We start from the raw sequence: 19627 nt of genomic DNA on the forward strand, positions 1-19627 counted from the left end.
AAAGGAATCCAATGTTTAGACCAAAAATATTAAAATAAATACATTTAAAATTACTATTACTAACTTTATTTTATGTTTCGTACAATTATTTATGACAAATAAAAAGGATTACCTGGAATTACCTTTCAATAAAATTATAATTTCTCCGTCAACTTTCTTCCACCATGCGGGATCAGTGCTGTGCTGCTGTGAGACAGGGATCACTGATCCGGATTAGTCTGGGGAAATTTAGAAGTCTAGCGGTTGAGTGCCACTGCTCAGTCCGATCAGCGATCCGATTAGTTATCGTAAACACCCCCGATATATGATCTCTCCTCGTTTTTTGCTTACATTTTAAACAAAGTTTCTATTTGCACATTTAAAAACTATGAGGAAGCAATGTGCAAGTTTCTACTTGCACACTTTTTTTATGGATAGAGAATCATTAAAGATACTTACACATTTTTTGTGGCGGCGGTGTGGTCTAGTGGTAGAGCGCCATACTCATAATCTGAGGAACCAGGTTCGAGTCCACTAGAGCCATGAATCATGGAAAAGTTTTTTTCCGAAAAAACCGCGCCCCTCCGTGCAGATGCGGAGAAAACTGGGCTCCGTCTTTCGGAAGAGACGTTAAACCGTTGGTCCAAAGTAGGAAAGTAGGAAACAGTAAGGTAGTAGGATGAATTGGAGGTTAGGGTTGGGTACGTCCCTTCAAAACGCCCTTTAAGGCCTCTTGGGGTATATAAAGTAAAATTCTTTATCTTTTTTTTTTTTACTTACACATTTTTTAAGCAGAAATCGGTAACCCTCTCACCGATTCTCACAAAATTCAAAACAACCTTCTTTTAATAATACTCTATATAAAATTACATGTACATCTTATACACTTTTTAAGCAGAAATCGGTCATCCCTTCACCGATCCTCGCCAAATTCACTAACAATCTTCCTTTAATGATACTCTATCCATCAAATAAGTTAGGGTAGACCGAGGCGAATCGGATCAATATAAGTTTTAAGACAATTTTCGTTAGTGTTTTTTTTTTCAAACGAGCTATTTTATCGTGCTAATTAGTAATCCGATTCGCCTCGGTCTACCCTATAAATTTTTTAGGCAAAAATCGATAACCCTTTCACCAATCTTCGCGAAATTCAAAACAACCTTCCTTTAACTCTAGAGAGTTTTTCTGGGGTAATACGTTACCCCACGCGAAATTCAAATTGCGCCCCTGCCTTAGGAAGGTTAGTTTTCATACCGAGACCCTAACCATAATTCAGTTTAGTCATCCGGCAGTCGACCTCCGTCATTCAGCGAGTGCGTTAGATCCGTGCAGCAGCTGTGACCGAAAAAGAAAATCGTTTGGGGTTACGTATTACCCCCTTTGGCCGTTTACGTTTGACATTTACCACAGTAAAGTATATTTCAGATTTTTTGTGAAAATCGGTAACGAAAAATTATACATTTTATAGCACTCCCCGGAAAATTCTACCCCTGTTTCATATATAATTCTTTCAGATTCGGTCAATTATTTTTGCTGTTCTTGCACAGCGACTGATTAAAACTTTGTAAAGTTTTTGTGGAGTTAATTTTACTGTTTCCATATACTTTTATAACTTTTGACTACCTTTCAAATAAATTATAATTGACAGAATCTGTTTTACTTTCCATTTCTTGCGATTTTTCCCATCCGACAGTTTTTCGTCATTTCCTCTACTTCAGACGTTCAAAGAAATATGTTTTTTTTAAGAAACGAAAAAGTCGCTTACATGCCCTTGAAGGTTGTCTATTCGTCTTTCAAAATCCGTTGGAATTTTTAAAATCGGTGAATTTTATGAAAAACTACAGCATTTTTTATAAAAAAAAAAAGTCATTTCAGCCAAATTTTTGGTTCTTTGTTTTGTTTTTCGTTTTACTGTTTTTTTTTACTACCACAAACTGATGACTACTATCGTCTTCCCTATTAAAGAACAAACAAAATTATCTATTACAAAGTTGTCTAACAACAAATAGAAACATTATACACGCGGTACAAGTTTGGGGTAATTTATTACCCCGCTTGGCCTTTCACGTATGAAAAAATTCATAAAGACTCTCTAGGGTTAATGATACGTTCTATGTATAAGATTACATAACTTGTACACTTTTTAGGCAAAAATCGGTAACCCCTTCACCGATCATTGCCAAATTCCACACCAACCTACCTTTAATGATACTCTATCCATAAAAAAAAATTAAGCTTGATATCTCAAAATTTGCGGAAATTAGGGCAATCATATAGATTTTTTTAAATAAAAATCGGTAACCCCTTCATTATTAGCAATTTTTATTAATTCTATTATATTCTTCAGTTTTTTCTACCCCTATTTCATATATAATTCTTTAAAATTTAGTTAATCAGTTCTTGAGTTATAGAAATTTTGATAAGTTTGGCTGTTTTTTTAAACAGAAATCGGTAACCCCTTTATTATTAGCGTGACGAGCGTGGCCTAGTAGACAGCGCACTGGTCTATTAAGCCAAAGGTCCCGGGTTCGATTCCCGGTAGAGCTAGAAAATTTTATTCGCTCGTTCTCCTCTCGGCAGGCAATGGCAAACCACCGAGAGTATGTCTTGCCACGAAAACTTCTCTAAAAAATTGCCGTTCGAAATCGGCGTGCCGTTCGAAATCGGCGTTAAACTGTAGGTTCCATATACAATGTGTATAATCCACGTGCGCAACACATGTATATGAAGAGAAGTCACCACGCTCGGACACGAGTAATAGGACTGAGGATGGATTATTATTAGCAATTTTTATTAATTCTATTATATTCTTCAGTTTTTTCTACCCCTATTTCATATATAATTCGTTAAGATTTGGTTGATTATTTCTGGAGTTATAAAAATTTCGGTAAAGGCACATACATACATACATACACACATACCGACATTTTTTTAATGCGATATTTTGACGTTTTAGAATATAAGGAACACATTGGCATCGAAAACTAAAAAAAAACAATTTTTTCTTCGGTCTTTTCTACCCCTATTTCATATATAATTCATTAACATTTGGTTGATTAGATCTAGTTTTATATGCGATCAAAGGTCCATATATGAAGTTTATGAAAACAAAGCTTCCTTTATGAGGAAGCAAAAAGGATAATACAAAGCACCATTCAGAAGAACAATAATTTTATTAAAAGTAAAAAAAAAATAATTTTTAATTAAATTATCAAATACGTTCAAAATTATGTTCATTAATGCATTTTTGGTATCTACACAAGTTTGTCAAGTTTCTGCTTTTTTGTTGTTTTGAACTTATTTTCTTTTGAACGCCTTATCAGAATTAAATGAAATTAGTATAAATTAGTTTATTATTTAATTATCTATCGGATTTATTTTGTTACTTTTTTAATAGTTATTTTTAAATAAAAATAAAGGGTTTTAAAGTGATTTTTAAAAATCATCAAAGAAAACGTGATTTTTCGAAGTTTATTAGCTATAACTTTTTAACATTTCCGGATCCATATTTATTTTCGGATTATCCGAAAAAGTGCTGTGTGAATCCGACAAACCAAGTTGGCTCACAGTTTTTCAATGTTCATATCGAAAAGACGTTATATATTGCCAGTCACGGTCGATTTAAATTACTTTAATTGTTATTCTATATACTGGCGAAAGAAATTTATTATTCTGTTTATTAATTTTTACATTTGCAATTTTGCAAAATTAAATGTGTACAAAATGCAACCAAATTTTTTAAAATAATTTTTTCTGCTTTTTTTTTACAATAATCGATTTCTTTCATCATTCTATGTATAAAACTATGGATAAATATTTATCCATAATTATCCTTACGAAAACTCCCCCCTCAATGACCTTCTCCTTCACATATATTGTAAATAGCACTCTCCTAAGTAATCTTCAGAAAGTTTTGGCCGTCGCTCGTTGTTTATTAAGAAACTGAGAAATATAACAGTTTGTGTCAGTACTAAGAAAAGTAATTTGCTGATATGTGTGTATAGACAGTACACATGCAGGGGTGGGTGGGGGTGGACCTCGGTTCGCGTGGAAAGTTGAAAACCCGAACCGTACAATGATAGAACCTCGTTTTGTTCTATAAGCAGAGGTGGGATATACCTCGCTTTGCATGGTTGTTTTTCTGGACAGCATTGTACTTTCCATAAAAAGCGAGATCCATCCCACCCCACTCCATGGGAAGATTACTCAGGAGGGTGACCCCTATAATATATGTAAAGGAGGTCATTGAGGAAGGGTTTGTAAAGGTAAATATTTACCGAAGTATAAAAGTAAAGTCATTAAAACATAATACTTTACGAGATAGTTCATATTCTATATTAAAAAATATCACCACATTTAAAACATCTCAAGAAAATTTTAACGAAAATAAGCTTTATTATAGTGTTTTGAAAACGTCTCGACGAGATCTACAATATTTATCTCAAGGAAAAAAATCAAGTTTTATTTAAAAAATTAGTCACTTTTAAAATTTCTTAAAAACGACATCTACGACATGACTTACATCGGAATCATGTGTCCTCCTCCAAACCATACAACTTTTGTCTGAAACATTTTTCAATAAAATCATCGGTTTCCGAGATACAGCACTGTAAACTTGAAAATGAAATACCCTGTATACAAGTACCTATTTAAAAAAGTTGGAGTACTATTGCAACAGCATATTCTTCAGACCAAATCAAGTCAAAAAGGGCAATTTTAATAAATCATTCTTTTTCCTCCGACAAACAATTATCAAGATATCGTATGCTAAATATTGAAAAAGTTACTAAGTTTTCCTTGAATATCTCAAAAAGTATTAGGCAAATAACAAAATGTTTCAAACAAAAGTTATTCAATTTAATCAGTAGAAAAATATAATACAATAAAAAATAAAGTTTTCTATTTAAAATAATGAAGTTGACCTTTGTTTGACCTAGTAGCGCCATCTATGATAAAACTAATAGTGCCATTTTGTGTCCCCTTTGATTTCAAAGGTTTGTCTAAACCATTTTTTCATAGAATGCATATTTTATTTGTATTTACATATTTGTCATTAACATTATAACTGGTTCACCCTATATCAAAGAGTACATAAAAACAGGAGAAAATGTATCGGTAGTGGAGGATAACCAAATCGTGGACGGAAGTAGCATCCATTTCTACTTTTTTAACGTTTAGTTAAAAGTGCCTTTTGGGGTCACAGCCATCTGTTAGAGTCTGCAGATATGTATGTTAGCCATACTAGGCTAAAAAGAAATTGTAAATAAGTGTTAATTGTGATATAAGAGTATCATGGTACATTACCAGGTTTGTGGCATAACAACAACAGCTCAAAATTATGGACGTTTCATTGGCTAGTAATTAAAATCGTTCAATATTGGCATCTGTGAGTCATCTTAAGCATTAATTTCTCAAGCTGGTATATGTAGTCATTTCTGTCCGTTTCGTTAACACTGAATGTTCTCTCCTGTTTCTCTTTGCTCTTATTGTTATATATATGTTACGGGCAAAGTCCGCATGGTGTGCAGTGTCGGCATAGCCCGGGCAATGTCAGCATTGCACAACGTAACTGGGCAAAGTAGTTTATTAGCGGACATTGCCCGGTTTGATGTGGGCAAAGTTAACACTGCCCATCCAGCGATGGCAATGTCAGCAACTATTATCACATTGCGGACTTTGATTGGTTAATTTAATACTCTTCCCTCCCCGGAATTAAATCGACGCGATTTAATTATTTAACAAATTATAAAGAATTTATTGCGAAAAATATTACCTCAGCCAGGATATTTTCCGAAAGCTGCGCCCTCCGTGCGAGAAAGGCTCTTGTGCGGAACAAACTGGGCTCCGTCTTTCGGGAAGAGACGTTAAGCCGTTGGTCCAAAGGGTTAAGTGAAAGGAGAAGGGTAGTGATGGATGAGAATTGTAACCCTACGGGGATCAATTAAAACTTCCATTTTCCATTTTATTACCTCAGCCAAAATACGGACCTGGAACCTCCCTCATTCCGTGAAGGGCGTTGTACCAATTCGACTATCGAGGCATGTGATAAAGTGATAATATTTATCGCAATAACTGGTTAATAATAGTTAACAAACGCATGTTTTAGCCTGCGTAAATTCAAATATGTCATTAAACTCGTGAAAATGTCAACAAATTAATAGACGACGATACGAGTCAAGCGCGGTACGTGGTGCGCAAGTAAAGAAATTAATAGTTACAGAAGTAATAAATTAAAATGTATATAATATACATATACAAATATTCTAACTTAATAAACTGCGCGCCGATTATTAAGTTGGAATATTTGTACATGTATATTATAGATATACATTTTAATTCGTTACTTCTGTAACTATTAATTTCTTTACTTGCGCACCACGTGCCGCGTTTGACTCGTATCGCCGTCTATTAATTTGTTTTAAAGAATTATATATGAAATATATAGTCTTTAACAGTTAAAATTTTATAATACTGGCATTTTTTTAAATTCTATTTTTCTAATTCTTCTTTTCAGTCTTTATTCAGTCTTTTCTACCCCCATTTCATATATAATTCTTTAAGATTTGGTTAATCAGTTCTTAAGTTATAGAAATTTCGGTAAATTTGACACACACATACACACATACGGACATTTTTTTAAAATTGCGATTTTTCGACGTTTTAGAACATTCTAAACACATTGGTAGCGGTAACTAAAAAAATTTTTTCTTACGAAAACAGCATTCTTTATGAGGAAGCTAAACACGAATATATTTATAAACATCAAATACTATAACATATATATCGGCTAATTGTAAGTGCATATCATCTAGAATCTTTCGAGTTAACTAAAAGACACTAATTTAGAACATCATTCAAATGATTCTAAAATTCAACATTTTGAATAGCTGTAACGAAAAACTAAGTTATTTTCAAGCTTTATGCTTGTGGAGACTTTTCAGTGACTTTTCAAAAATTATAAACAAACTACGTAGTTTTAGCCAATTTTACCGAAGCCAAAATCCATAAGAATGGCTCGATGTTGAGCCAAAACGTACGAAACGTTTGTAATTTTTTAAAAATTTAAAATAAATCAGGTTTCTGATATTACGCACTGATAACCACATTGTTATTCTCAAGGCCAAATCACGATTGTTTATTGTTATCAAGAGTCCTAAATTATTTTATTTGAAATGCATAAGGTTTGTACAGGTTCCTTTATTTTATAAAAATACGTAGAAAATGTTTTGTAGTAGATAGATAAGTTTATTGTATATCCTCTCAGGATTTACAAGGCGTTTTTGTGAGGAACGTACCCAAACCTCTTACAAACTTATACCTCACCTTCTGCGACCTGGCCCTTTGCGACCATTACACGCTCGTACCCGTCCCGCCCTTGCACCCTCGCCCTCGTTTCCCTCTCTTTCTTTTATCCTCTCTCTCACGCACTCCTCCCTACTCTTTTACCTTGCTCCTTGTCGCCTCTCTACCTTTTTTCATTTCACTCTGCTACTCCTTCTCTCCCTCTCCTTTCTTCAGCCCTTCTCTCTCTTGCCCTTCGCCTCCTTCTGTCACCCCGCTTTTTGCTATTTCTCTATCTTTTTCCCTTTTTCACCCAGTTACTCCTTCTTCTATCCATTTCCTCTCTTCCGCCCTTCTCTCGCCTATCCTTCGCCTCCTGAAACCCAAAAACTCAAAAATCAACTTAAAACAGCTCTGCTAACCTCCCCTTCTGCTCCTTGCACCCTCTTCTCCTGTCCTTTCTCTCATCCTTAAAATCCTTTATCCGCCTTCTCTCAGACCTACTTTCCCTTTTGTCTACATTTCTCTATCTCCTTCTCCTCCTCCTATCCTGCTCTTCATCTTTTTCCCTTTTATCCCCCCACCTTCTCCATCCAGCTACTTCTATTGCTATCTTCTTCCTCTTCCCTTCCGTCTCTCTTCACCTTTCTCTTCCTTCACCATCATCCCTCTCTTCTTTCTCGCCGTCCCCTGCAGCTACAATCACTGTATTCTCTCGCCATCCTCTGCCATCAGCCTCTTCCCGCACTCTCCTCTTCTCCCTTTTACAACTCCTGCCCTGTGGCGGCCGATCACTTCAATTCAGCTCCCACCGCTCCGCACTTTTACTATTCTCTCAACCTGCTCCTCTCGCTACTGTCATCTCTTCCCTTCTCTCCTTGCATCATTGCTGTCTCTCTCCTTTTACAGATCGAGCGGCGGCCGAACCGCCGGCTTCTCTTGCCTCCCAAACTCTTTCTGTAACCAAACCGCACTTTCCTTTTCCATCTGCCTCTCCAGCACCCTCATCACTCCTCCTTATCCCTCGCCTTCTTACTTTTAGATTGCGTTTGGAAACGCTACCCTGGAAGACTCGGGTGAATAGTGGTGGGGGCAGGGTGCACCCCGGGTATAAGTAGTTTCTGATGAGGCTATGGATCAATGGGGTGGATTGCAGAGAAATACTCGTACTTGTACAATATACTTCGCGTTCCTTTATTGAAAAGTTATACCGTGGATACGTTACAAAAACGACTTCTGTCGGTTCCCGTCGTGCAGCGACTCGAAGTAACATGCGCGATCGCGAGACTCGCTACCTCTCCTCTGCCGCGCTCGGCAATATTCAGATACGCTCGTGCGCCTACGCGCTAAACGCGACGACCTGCCTCAATACTTCCGCCGTCGAAGCGTTTTGCATACAAACCGAGACTAGTGTACAGCTTACTAAACCTATCCCTTGGAAGTGCCTTTGTAAATATATCAGCTAATTGCACTTCAGTGGGTACGAACTTTACTTCTATTTCGCGATTTTCGACCTGTTCCCGAATATAGTGATATTTTATATCAATATGTTTGGTTCTCTTATGGAACTCCGGGTTCCTAATAAGTTGTATCGCGCTCTGGTTGTCGATACACAAAGTTGTCGGTTTATCTTGCTTAAATCCGATGCCTGAGAGCAGCTTCCGAAGCCACACTGCCTCTTTTGCTGCGGTAGCCGCTGTTACATATTCCGCCTCGGTCGTGCTCAGTGATACTAATTTCTGTCGCTGAGACGACCATGTTACTATTCCGCCTGCTATGAGAAACGCGTACCCGGTCGTGGATCTGCGCGTTTCAACATCGCTCGCAAAATCTGCGTCCGAGTACCCGACTAGATCGATTCCTGACTCGTCCGCGCGAAACTCAATACCAATATCTACGGTCTTGACTAAGTACGACAAGATTCGTTTGACCGCCTGCCAATGACTCTCGTCGTGATTTTGTTTAAATATTTGCTTACTGTGTTCACCGAATACGCTATATCGGGACGCGTTACAACTGCGAGAAACAATAACGAACCGACAGCTTCCCGATACGGAACTGACCACCGCCTCTTTTCGTCTTTCTCTACCGGATACAAAATAGAATAAGGATCTGCCGGTACAGATACTCCTTTCGCCTGGCTCATTCCGAACCGCTCCAGAATCTTTGTCGCGTACGCTGTCTGATGTATAAACATCGATCTCGATTCTCTATCGCGACAAATCTGCATCCCGACGAACGCGCTACAATCTCCGAGAGTGATTTCGAACGTTTCGCTTAACAACTCGATTATCTTTTCGATCACTTTTCTCGACTTCGCGGTTACAATTCCGTCGTCCACAAACAACGCGAGATAGACTATCTGATTCTCGTACATCCCGACGAAAATACATTTATCCGCGTCTATTTCTGTTAGATTGAACCGTTTTAACACCTCTTTAACCTTAAGGTTCCAGCATCGCGGCGCTTGCTTCAACCCGTAAAGCGATTTTATTAACCAGCACACGACACTTTTTTGGTTCTCTTTTTTCTCGTCTGTTCGAAGTCCACTGGGAACCTCCATCCGGATATTCTCTTCCAGAATACCGTGCAGAAAAACAGTTTGAACATCAAACTGTGCCGTCTCAAGGTCCTCTTGTGTGATAATTGCAAAACTCGAAGCGAGTCGTACCTCACAACTGGCGAGAACGTCTTCGAGTAATCTATCCCTTCTCGCTGCTTGAAGCCTCGAGCACACAGGCGAGCTTTATATCTTAGCACGCTTCCATCTGTGTCTCGTAGGACCTTGAAGACCCATCGTGAGTCGATCGTCTTGCCGTCAGGAGTCCTCGGAACAATCTCCCACGTCTTATTCTTCTCGTGTGCCTGGAGTTCTTCTTCGATTGCTTCCGCCCATTGAACTGCTTCCGGACTCGACATCGCTTCTTCGTATGTCGTTGGAGTGCTGTGTTCAATACACAACGCATATCTCGATGGCGTTTGAATCGTGTTTCTATCTCGCAACACTCTCGGCGAGACCGCTTTTTGCTCCGCTTGACTTCGGCCGACCTTCTTAGCGTCTCCTCCTCGATCTCTTTCCGCTTTCGCATTCTCGGCAGCCACTTCGTCAACTTCATTTTCAACGATGGCTCCGTCAAGAACTTCCTCGTCTGGATCCTTGGCTTCTTCTTCTTCTTCGCTTTCGTCGTGCAGATGCGTGTTGCAAATTACATATTTTTTCTTAAAGGAACTATGCCTTTTTTTATACCAATTGATTCGTCTCATTATTCTGTGCATAAAAGTATTAAGGTAACATTACCGAAAACTTAATGTTTTACAAGATATTTTGTATTTTATGTCAAAATACTAGAACTTTCAAGCCTTATAATTCCAGAAGTTCTTAACGAAAAAATACTTTATTATAGTGTTTTGAAAAGCTATTGAGATTAGCTACAAGAATATGCATTGAAAATAGAGGTTTCCATTTAGGAAATTAAAGGTGTCGTTCACGTGAGCTTTAAACGACCATCCATGGTCAAACCAATGACACCATCTTATGTCCACCTTCGAACCAAACAACTTTTGTCTGAAACATTTTTCTCTCCCGGGCTTGGTTTTCGAGATATTCGACTGGATGGATTAAAATGGTCCACCCTGTATATATTTACGTAACCTTGACAACACTCTTCAAAATTATACTAATATTGCTATGTAATGCGTTACTTGAAACCATACAACTTTTGTCTGAAACATTTTTCTCGAAAATGCATAGTTTTCGTAAAATTTAGGACTTAATTCCATACTTTTGCCTAACCCTGTATATATATGTGTGAACTGATTTTCATATTATATATCGTGTATATATGTGTGTGTGTGTGTGCGCGCACGCGCGCGTATGCGTGCGCGTGCGCATGCGCGTGCCGTGTGCGTGTGTGTGCGTGTGTGTGTGTGTGTGTGTGTGTGTGTGTGTGTGTGTGTGTGTGTGTGTGTGTGTGTGTATGTGAACTGATTTTCATATTGAAACAATAAAATTTCACTCATTAGGTTTGTTCTACTTAGCTGAACGTCTTGCGTAGTTCATTTTTTCACTTTTTTTCTCCTACGTGAAAAGAAAAAGAGGAAATATAAACCATGCAAGAAGTTCAGCTAAAAAGAGCAGGGCTATTGTCAGTGTGCACCAGTGTTACACTAGTTTTTCTAGTAGAAAACGCTATTTGTGTCCTAATGTTTCTTTTTATGGGAAATTGATTCTTTTCAGGAGCCGGTATCTTTGAAGTTTATGTTAAGCTACACAATGGACGACGAAACGTTTACAGAAATGGGAGAAGTGGATACATTACCTTATGTATGAAGTTTAGTTGACCCTCTTTTGTGAGCTACATGCAACGCTGCACTCATATTTGTCGTGTGTGCCCTCAGTAGATCGAAAATGATAAAAATGTTATGATTACTGCGATTCAACTATAAACAAGCAATTATAAAATTGTTAGATATTCTACACTTTAAATTTAGCATACCAGCAGTTGAACCTCCATATTCTTAATAATTTCTCTAATTTTAATTTTTCTTTTAACCTCTAGTCTTATAGTTGCTAGACAGTATGTGGAAATATTTGCTGTATTTCTTTCCGCTATGTGGCAAGTGTTTTTGCGTTTTGTGTACAGAATTTATTTTAATATGTAGGACTTGTGCAAAATGAAAATGTCGTTTCAGAATTTGTACGATGACATTATCATATAATATGTGACCAAATGACAGATGTAGAGATTTCATGTAATGAAATAATGAAGTAATGAGAGAACAAGAAGAGGTGTTAAGTTTATGAATATTGTGTATTGGTAGAATGCTAAAGGTATGCAGAAGTCCAATTATAACAATCGGAACAAATTAATAATTATGAATGCTATACAAACTATTTTAAGGCTCCTGGGTACTCACCGCGGCCATATTGAAATTATGACGTCAGAAGCGAGAAATAACACGTTGAAAATTCTTGTATGTATTTCCAAATAAAAAGATATTTGCTTAAAATAACACTACAGATCACTTCAGCACATTCAAAAATACTCCGAGCTGCATCCCTTTCCCTTCACAGTTATTAAATAATCGCAAAACAAATGTGATACGATGCAGGCCTATTTGCAGGCGCAGGTTTCGTATTGCCAATGGTCAAATTACGTTGAATCTACAAATTCTCGTGCGATTACTAAAGGCCTAAAGGCTTTATATAGTAACTTTGCCTCGGTCCGAGAACTTGGACCAAGTTCTAGCATCGTAGACACAGGCCTTTAGTCAAGCAACGTTGAACGTGGTCAGCGCGATAGTTTAAATGGGTTATAGGTTTCATACATGAAGATTCTTCATGGTTTTATATTATTATTCATTTTACGGCTGTTTCTTAATTGTCAAGGGAAAGGAATAATATGAACCTAACCTAACTTCGAAGTATTTTCGAAGTATGCTGAAGTGATCTAAAGTGTTATTTTTTGCAAATACATTTTTATTTGGAAATGGCATGCAAGAATTCTCAACGTATCAATTCTCAACATTTCTCACAATCTCACAAGATGTCGGGAAGAGCAAAGGAAAAAAAAATCCAAAACAAAAAATATACTAAATATCTCGCATAGAAAGAGCTCTGTAGGGTAGGAGACAGTTTTTCATATATTATGTCAAAATAATTATAAATGGATCAAGCAATGGGGGAGAACACGATAACCGGGGCCCCTTGATTTGACTGTGGTTTTTGGTAGAATTTTTTACGCTAAACAAAAAATTATATAGGTCTTATAGGGCTAACTGCTTTAGTTTTCGAGATATGCAGTATTAAAGCTCAAAATAAATATAATATAAATCTTTACTGGGTAATTGTATAGATGGGGGGGACCACCTTGGATGACCTTAATATTTTAGTATGTTGTCAAGGTCACCCTCCTGAGTGACCTTCAAAAGGTTTCAGCCCGCGCTCGTTATTCGTTATCATCGGTCATCGGAGAGGACGTTCCTTTTTATTCATAATTACCTTTAAATTATTAGATATAATATATTATCGTATAAATATATATGTACATGGCGGGGAGTGTCCATGGGGGGTGCGGGGGGAGGGAAGCCCCCCTGCCCAACCCACACCGCCAGGTGCACGCGGGGCAGAGCCCCCCCACACTTGTAGGTTTACTCACACAATGGGGGGGGGGGTGCGGGGGGCGAAGCCCCCTCTGCTCAACCCACACCGCCAGGTGCACGGGGAGGGGGGGTGCGGGGGACAGAGCCCCCCGCCCACACTCGTAGGTTTACTCACACAATAGGGGGATGCGGGGGGGGGCGAAGCCCCCCCTGCTCAACCCACACCGCCAGATGCACGGGGGGTGCGGGGGGCAAAACCCCCCCGCCCACACTCGTAGGTTTACTCACACAATGGGAGGGGGTGGGGGGGGCGAAGCCCCCCCTGCCCAACCCACACCGGTGAGGTCGCCCTTAATCTAGACATTTACCAAGTTATATTAATTTTGAGCTTTAATGCTGCATATCTCGAAAACTAAAGCAGTTAGCCCTATAAGACCTATATAATTTTTTGTTCAGCGTAAAAAATACTACCAGAAACCACAGTCAAATCAAGGGGCCCCGGTTATCGTGTTCGTGCCAAGCAATGAAATAAGATTCATTATGAATGTAATCATATAAATTTCAAACAATATATATTCCTGTATTTATTTACCGTACGTGTGCGCACACACGCGCGTACGTACGTACACAATTCTATAACACAATTGCAAGTTATAATAATAATTTGCGGCCGACTTCTTTTATTCAGAAATTATTCCAGAATTAGACATTTGGTTGTACAATCTGTTTTTCTTTCGTTTTCTGATCCTAACATGGTCGTGACAGATATGAATAGTAGGAGTAACGCAAGAGAAGAACTAATCTAACGAGAAATCTAGATTAGAGGACATCAACTGTATAATAATAACATTTTTTAGTGACTTAGATTATAGAAGGATATTAATTTGTCCTATGAATATCGCGAGAAAACTAAAACGCAATGGAAGCACTTTGTCATATTTATTACATTACAAAATAATAATATGTAATACAATACATTTCTGCGCAAAATTATTTTACAAACATTCATACAGCTTATAAAAGTATCACAATAAATATCACAAAGCAAAATTTTAAATACAAAACGTATTTTATGGTTAAATTAATGAAATATAAACTTCTTAATGAAAAACATTAAAATATTTTATTGATCTTTCATTATCTTAATAAAAACTAGGCAAAAATTGTAATAAATATCAATAAAGAAGAAAGAGAAAAGAGTTATGAACATGTATCCTTGAGTTTGTTTAAGAGAGGATAAATAGTTTAGTGCATTGTGTTATCTTTGTTTCTTATTAATTAAGATATCGCTCTTTCTATTTTGATATTTGTCTATTCATATATTTGAGAGTTTATCATACATGTATGTGTTATATTGCTTTGTAATATATGATTTAATAACTGTAAACAGTGTAAACCTATTTTAAGACTGAAAGTTTAATAAACCAAATAATAGAAGAGAATGAGAGGAGTTATATCATCTATATAAAGCAAAAAAGTTCCGCAAATATATTTTAATATTTTAATTAACAATTTAATTACTGAATTAGTATTTTTATATTTCGTATATATATATGTTTAATATTGAATTTCTAGAATTACTTTTTCTTAGCATAAATATAGAGAATATGGATATAAGAAGGAGGAAGAAAAAAGAAGGAAATAAAAAAGAAGTAATGAAATATAAAGAAAGTGCAAATGTAAAGAAGTAAGAATAAAAATATGTAGATAATATATTAACATACAAAATAATTCTAGCCATTTAAACAGGAGAAAAGCAAGAAATTATATTTCTTTAACGATTGGAAAAAAAGTAAAATGATAGAGGAAAAAATTGAAGAGAATAATAAAGAGTCCAACTTTGTATAACGCTTTTACATGATATTATTTTTACAATACGCAATTGCACTTTTTTAATGTATGATTTTTTCATAGATTTCTTTCATCACTTTATGTATAAAAGTATCAAAATAAGATTATCAAAAAATTAGATAATATTTTACGACATGTTTTATAGTATGTATTATTGTAAAAGGATAAAGAATTTTACTTTATATACCCCAAGGGGCCTTAAAGAGCGTTTTGAAGGGACGTACCCAACCCTAACCTCCAATTTCATCCACTACCTTACTGTTTCCTCCTTTGGACCAACGATTTAACGTCTCTTCCGAAAGACGGAGCCCAGTTTTCTCCACATCTTGCACGGAGGGACGCGGTTTTTTCGGAAAAAAACTTCCATGATTCATGGGTCTAGTGGACTCGAACCTGGTTCCTCAGATTACGAGTCTGGCGCTCTACCACTAGACCACACCGCCGCCCTGTATTATTGTAATTATAGTATGTATTATTGTAATAAGACACTACAGGCGCGCTACGTGCACGCTATTTATCTTTAATACGACATGCCCTTTTTAGAAGAGGATACATATATTGACATATAATAATGAAAGGAATCGATTTGTTTGTGTAAAAATTGGATTTTATTATCTTTCAACTTTTTTACCTATCATTTGTTCTACCTATCATTATTATTTGTTTTGGATCATGTTGACCATCATGAAACAAATATTCTCTGTTCAAAAGATTAAATTGCTAGAATTATCTTGTACATGAAACACTGAAAGTAGATCTGTTTCGAAGATATTTAAACTAAATACATAGAAGTTGTTTAGACATCTTATCATCTGATTTTTCATAATCAATTAAACTGCATTGGAAGATTTTTTGCGTTATTGTTATTTTATGTTAGTACTTACTTTCTTTATTACAACACAATATTTTTAAATTTATTTTACTCGAAATGACCATGTGGTTTAGTTTATTTATAATTTCAGTATTTTATAGTATGATATGTATTAGAAAAGTTAATGCAATTAAAAAAAGATAATCATACGTAAATTATAAATATAGGATATGTATATAAAAACTAAAAAGGTATAAATCCTTTTCCATTTTTAAAAAAGGCGTGTTACCTGAGTGAATTTCGTTTGTATCGTGAAATTGAAGCCTCTTTTCCGCGATGCCGATTGGCTATCTCGATTGATTGCCGCGCCGTAGCTTGCTTCATCCCGTGAGGGACTGTCATGTCATCGCAGAGTGTGGCGAGTTTCGTGCGTGTAGTGCGTCGTGTGTGTCATGATGTGACAGCTCGCGTCGTGTCGCGAGGTTAATCGTCCCGCGTCGTGTCGCGATTATTATATAATAGCATAATGTTAAAGCTAAATAGCGCGCGCGTCTGTAGTGTCTAGTAAAAAATAAAAACTGTTTTAGTATTTTATTTTTTATTAGCTTCATTTATTTTAGATTGTTTTATTAAATAAAATGCTTATTTTATATATTAATATAGAATATTGTTTTATTAATATTAATAAAACATTATTTTATTTATGTAGTAATGATTAATAAATTACATCAAGAGACAAGATAGTGTCTCGCGCCAAGTACATGCGAACCAAGACCGCACCGTGATCAAGAGACACGGTAGTGTCTCGCGCCAAGTACGCGCAGAGCGAGACCGACCGTGACTCTTTTACGCGACGCGACGAGTTGCGAGTACCCGAAATTTTGAGTCTCAATAAATGACTGAACGGATCGAATTCAGACTAATCTCAATCAATAGCTTGGGGTCGAATTATATGACCAAAAGTGTTTTTATTTTTCCTCTACGTACCCTACGAGCGGAGATTTTGTGATGCAAAGTCCGAAGTGTGTAAATTTTTATTAAGATACGTAGTCGTCAGAACGTCACTTTCACTTTTGCACCACAGCGCTAGTTGCGCGTTCTTTTCACTTTTTCGACGCTAGCGAGCTAATATCGCTAGTTTCGTATTTTAAGAAACGTCGTCGGACAAAAATGACGTCTGTATTTTTCCTGTTTTTGACACGAGAACACAGTATAAACAGTAGCGACAGTAAGGTACTAAGCGTCGGCACCTTTGATATTGTGATTTGCAAATCACGTGACATACCGCCATAACCCTGGTGTAAAGAAGCACTACATTTTAAAATGTAAATATCGTAAAATTAAAACTTAAAAGTAAAATATTTTGAAACTAAACATACCACAAAATAAAAGAATACATTTTTTTAAAGGTTTATTTATAATTACATTTTATTATTTACGAAACATAATAAATAAAATGGTAAAAATAATAAAAATACACTTCGAAGATAAATTACATATATTATATAAATGTGTAATACAAAGTAATCTAAATAAATTTTACATATGCATTGTAGAAATATGTAATTATAGATAATTACTACAGTTTTAGGTAAATAACTTTTAAACGAGTAAGTGGATCCAAATGAACTTTTGTACGAATATTTATCATAATTTCATTAGCATATGTACAAATTTCGATTTAATTCGTAATGTTACTTTCTCATCAAATTATAAGAATAAGAAGAAATTTCATACATCAACAAACTTTTTATTAAAATATCTCAGAAACTAAAGCCGTAATAAAAAATCTAACGACATTTTTTAAATACAATGTTGATACAAGCTTTCGATTACGACTAGTCCGAATAAGATTGGTGCAGCCAATCCCGAGATATGATAAAAATTAATGCAAACAAAAAAATTAAATAACTTTTAAACCAGTAAGAGAATTGTGCTGAAATTTTACACAGATACTTAGACGTAATAATAGACAATCTATGAAATTTTTAGATTTTTGGTAATGCTTTGAGATGTCACCCATCCTTAACTTGCTCCGATTTGGCATCCAAGTCTTATACGGAGGTTTTTGGGGCCGCTGATTACGAATCTGAATTCAAAATTTGCAAATTCAAAATGGCGGATCTAAAATGGCGGATAAAAATGCAAAAAATTACTTGATTGGCATGAAATTTGTCACTCGGGGATTTTTGGGGGTCGCTGATTACGAAGCTGAACTTAAAATGAAGGAATTCAAAATGGCGAATCCAATAACATGGAGCGAAATACAAAAAATAGATAGAAATGTATGAAGCTTGGTACTCACAACATAGTATTATCTAACCTAACATATATATTTTCGAAAACTGTTATATTTTCAAAAGCAAAAAAAAATAAAAAACAAAAAAAAATAAAAAAGGAGTGTTTAAATCCTACCGTTGCAGCCTTCTTGTGGCACACTCCGGGGTTAGCCCAGTCAATAGAGACATTTAAATGGAATTAATTCCGGGAAGCAATTTTTTTTTTTTTACTTTCGGAGGGTCATGAATAGTCTAAAACCGGATTTTCGGGATTCTAACCCTGGAGTGTTAGCCGCCATTTTGATTAGAAGGGTGATTTTGTAAATATCTCGCTTATTTTCAACTTTAGAGTGAAAGTGGTAATAACCAAACTTGTAGAAAATTTAATACTTTACAATTTTGGTCTTTATTATTTTTCACCTAGGATCGATATTTTGGGTCTTAGACTCGAAAGTGGGGGGGGAAAATTTTATTATTTTTTTTTATTTTTTGAATTTACTTGGTATAATGAAAAACATCTTTTCCACATCACCACGGGGGTAGAGTTTATGGCACGTTTATTCAAAAAATTAAAAAAAATAATAAAATTTCACCCCCCACTTTCGAGTCTAAGACCCAAAATATCGATCCTAGGTGAAAAATGATAAGAACCAAAATTGTAGAGTATTAAATTTTCTACAAGTTTGCTTATTACCAATTTCACTCTAAAGTTGAAAATAAGCGAGATATTTACAAAATCAACCTTCTAATCAAAATGGCGGCTAACGCTCCAGGGTTAGAATCCCGAAAATCCAGTTTTAGACTACCCATGACCCTCCAAAACAGTCAAAGAAAAAAAATCGCTTCCCGGAATTAATTCCATTTCAGCGGCTTTTTTGGGCTCTATTGACTGGGCTAGGTCGTGAATAAATTCACCAGCTAATCAAAAAGTATTGTTACCAATTTTTCAAAATCAATATCGACACTTACTAGTGTGAGAAATATTTTTACTTCATATAGGGTGCGTTCGGGGAGATGCTATTAGCGCTACCTAGCGCTACTGGCTGTTCGCGGAGCTCTATGATAGCGCTACCAAACACTGTCGTGACGTCATTACTGGTAGTATTATACATCATAACTGCTCGCTACCAACGCTCTTCCTTCCGAGAGTGCATTAATAGCGTTATCATTTACAGGCTCTATGAATAGCGCAATAGTGAATGGTAGTGAAATGCGGCGTTTGAACCAAAATAGTTTGGCGGCGGCGAAGTACGCCGATAATTTTCTCTTTCAGCGGCGGCGGAATTGGCGAGTGATAATTTATCGGCGGCGTTATAATACATTT

At 36.2% G+C, this 19627-nt stretch overlaps 1 protein-coding gene across 1 annotated transcript in view; it reads left to right on the plus strand.

Annotated features, from left to right (window-relative positions):
* LOC112458941 (AP-1 complex subunit gamma-like) overlaps positions 1-12195 on the plus strand; it is a 53972-nt gene extending 41777 nt beyond the window's left edge. Inside the window, exon 6 of the mRNA XM_025022782.1 lies at positions 11498-12195. Coding sequence (XP_024878550.1) covers positions 11498-11590 — 93 coding nt within the window. The 3' untranslated portion in view covers positions 11591-12195. The remainder of the gene's footprint in view (positions 1-11497) is intronic.
* Positions 12196-19627: the final 7432 nt, after the last annotated feature.

Source organism: Temnothorax curvispinosus, unplaced genomic scaffold (genome assembly GCF_003070985.1).
Source record: "Temnothorax curvispinosus isolate PA1 unplaced genomic scaffold, ASM307098v1 QBEX01009387.1, whole genome shotgun sequence".
Lineage (NCBI taxonomy): Eukaryota > Metazoa > Arthropoda > Insecta > Hymenoptera > Formicidae > Temnothorax > Temnothorax curvispinosus.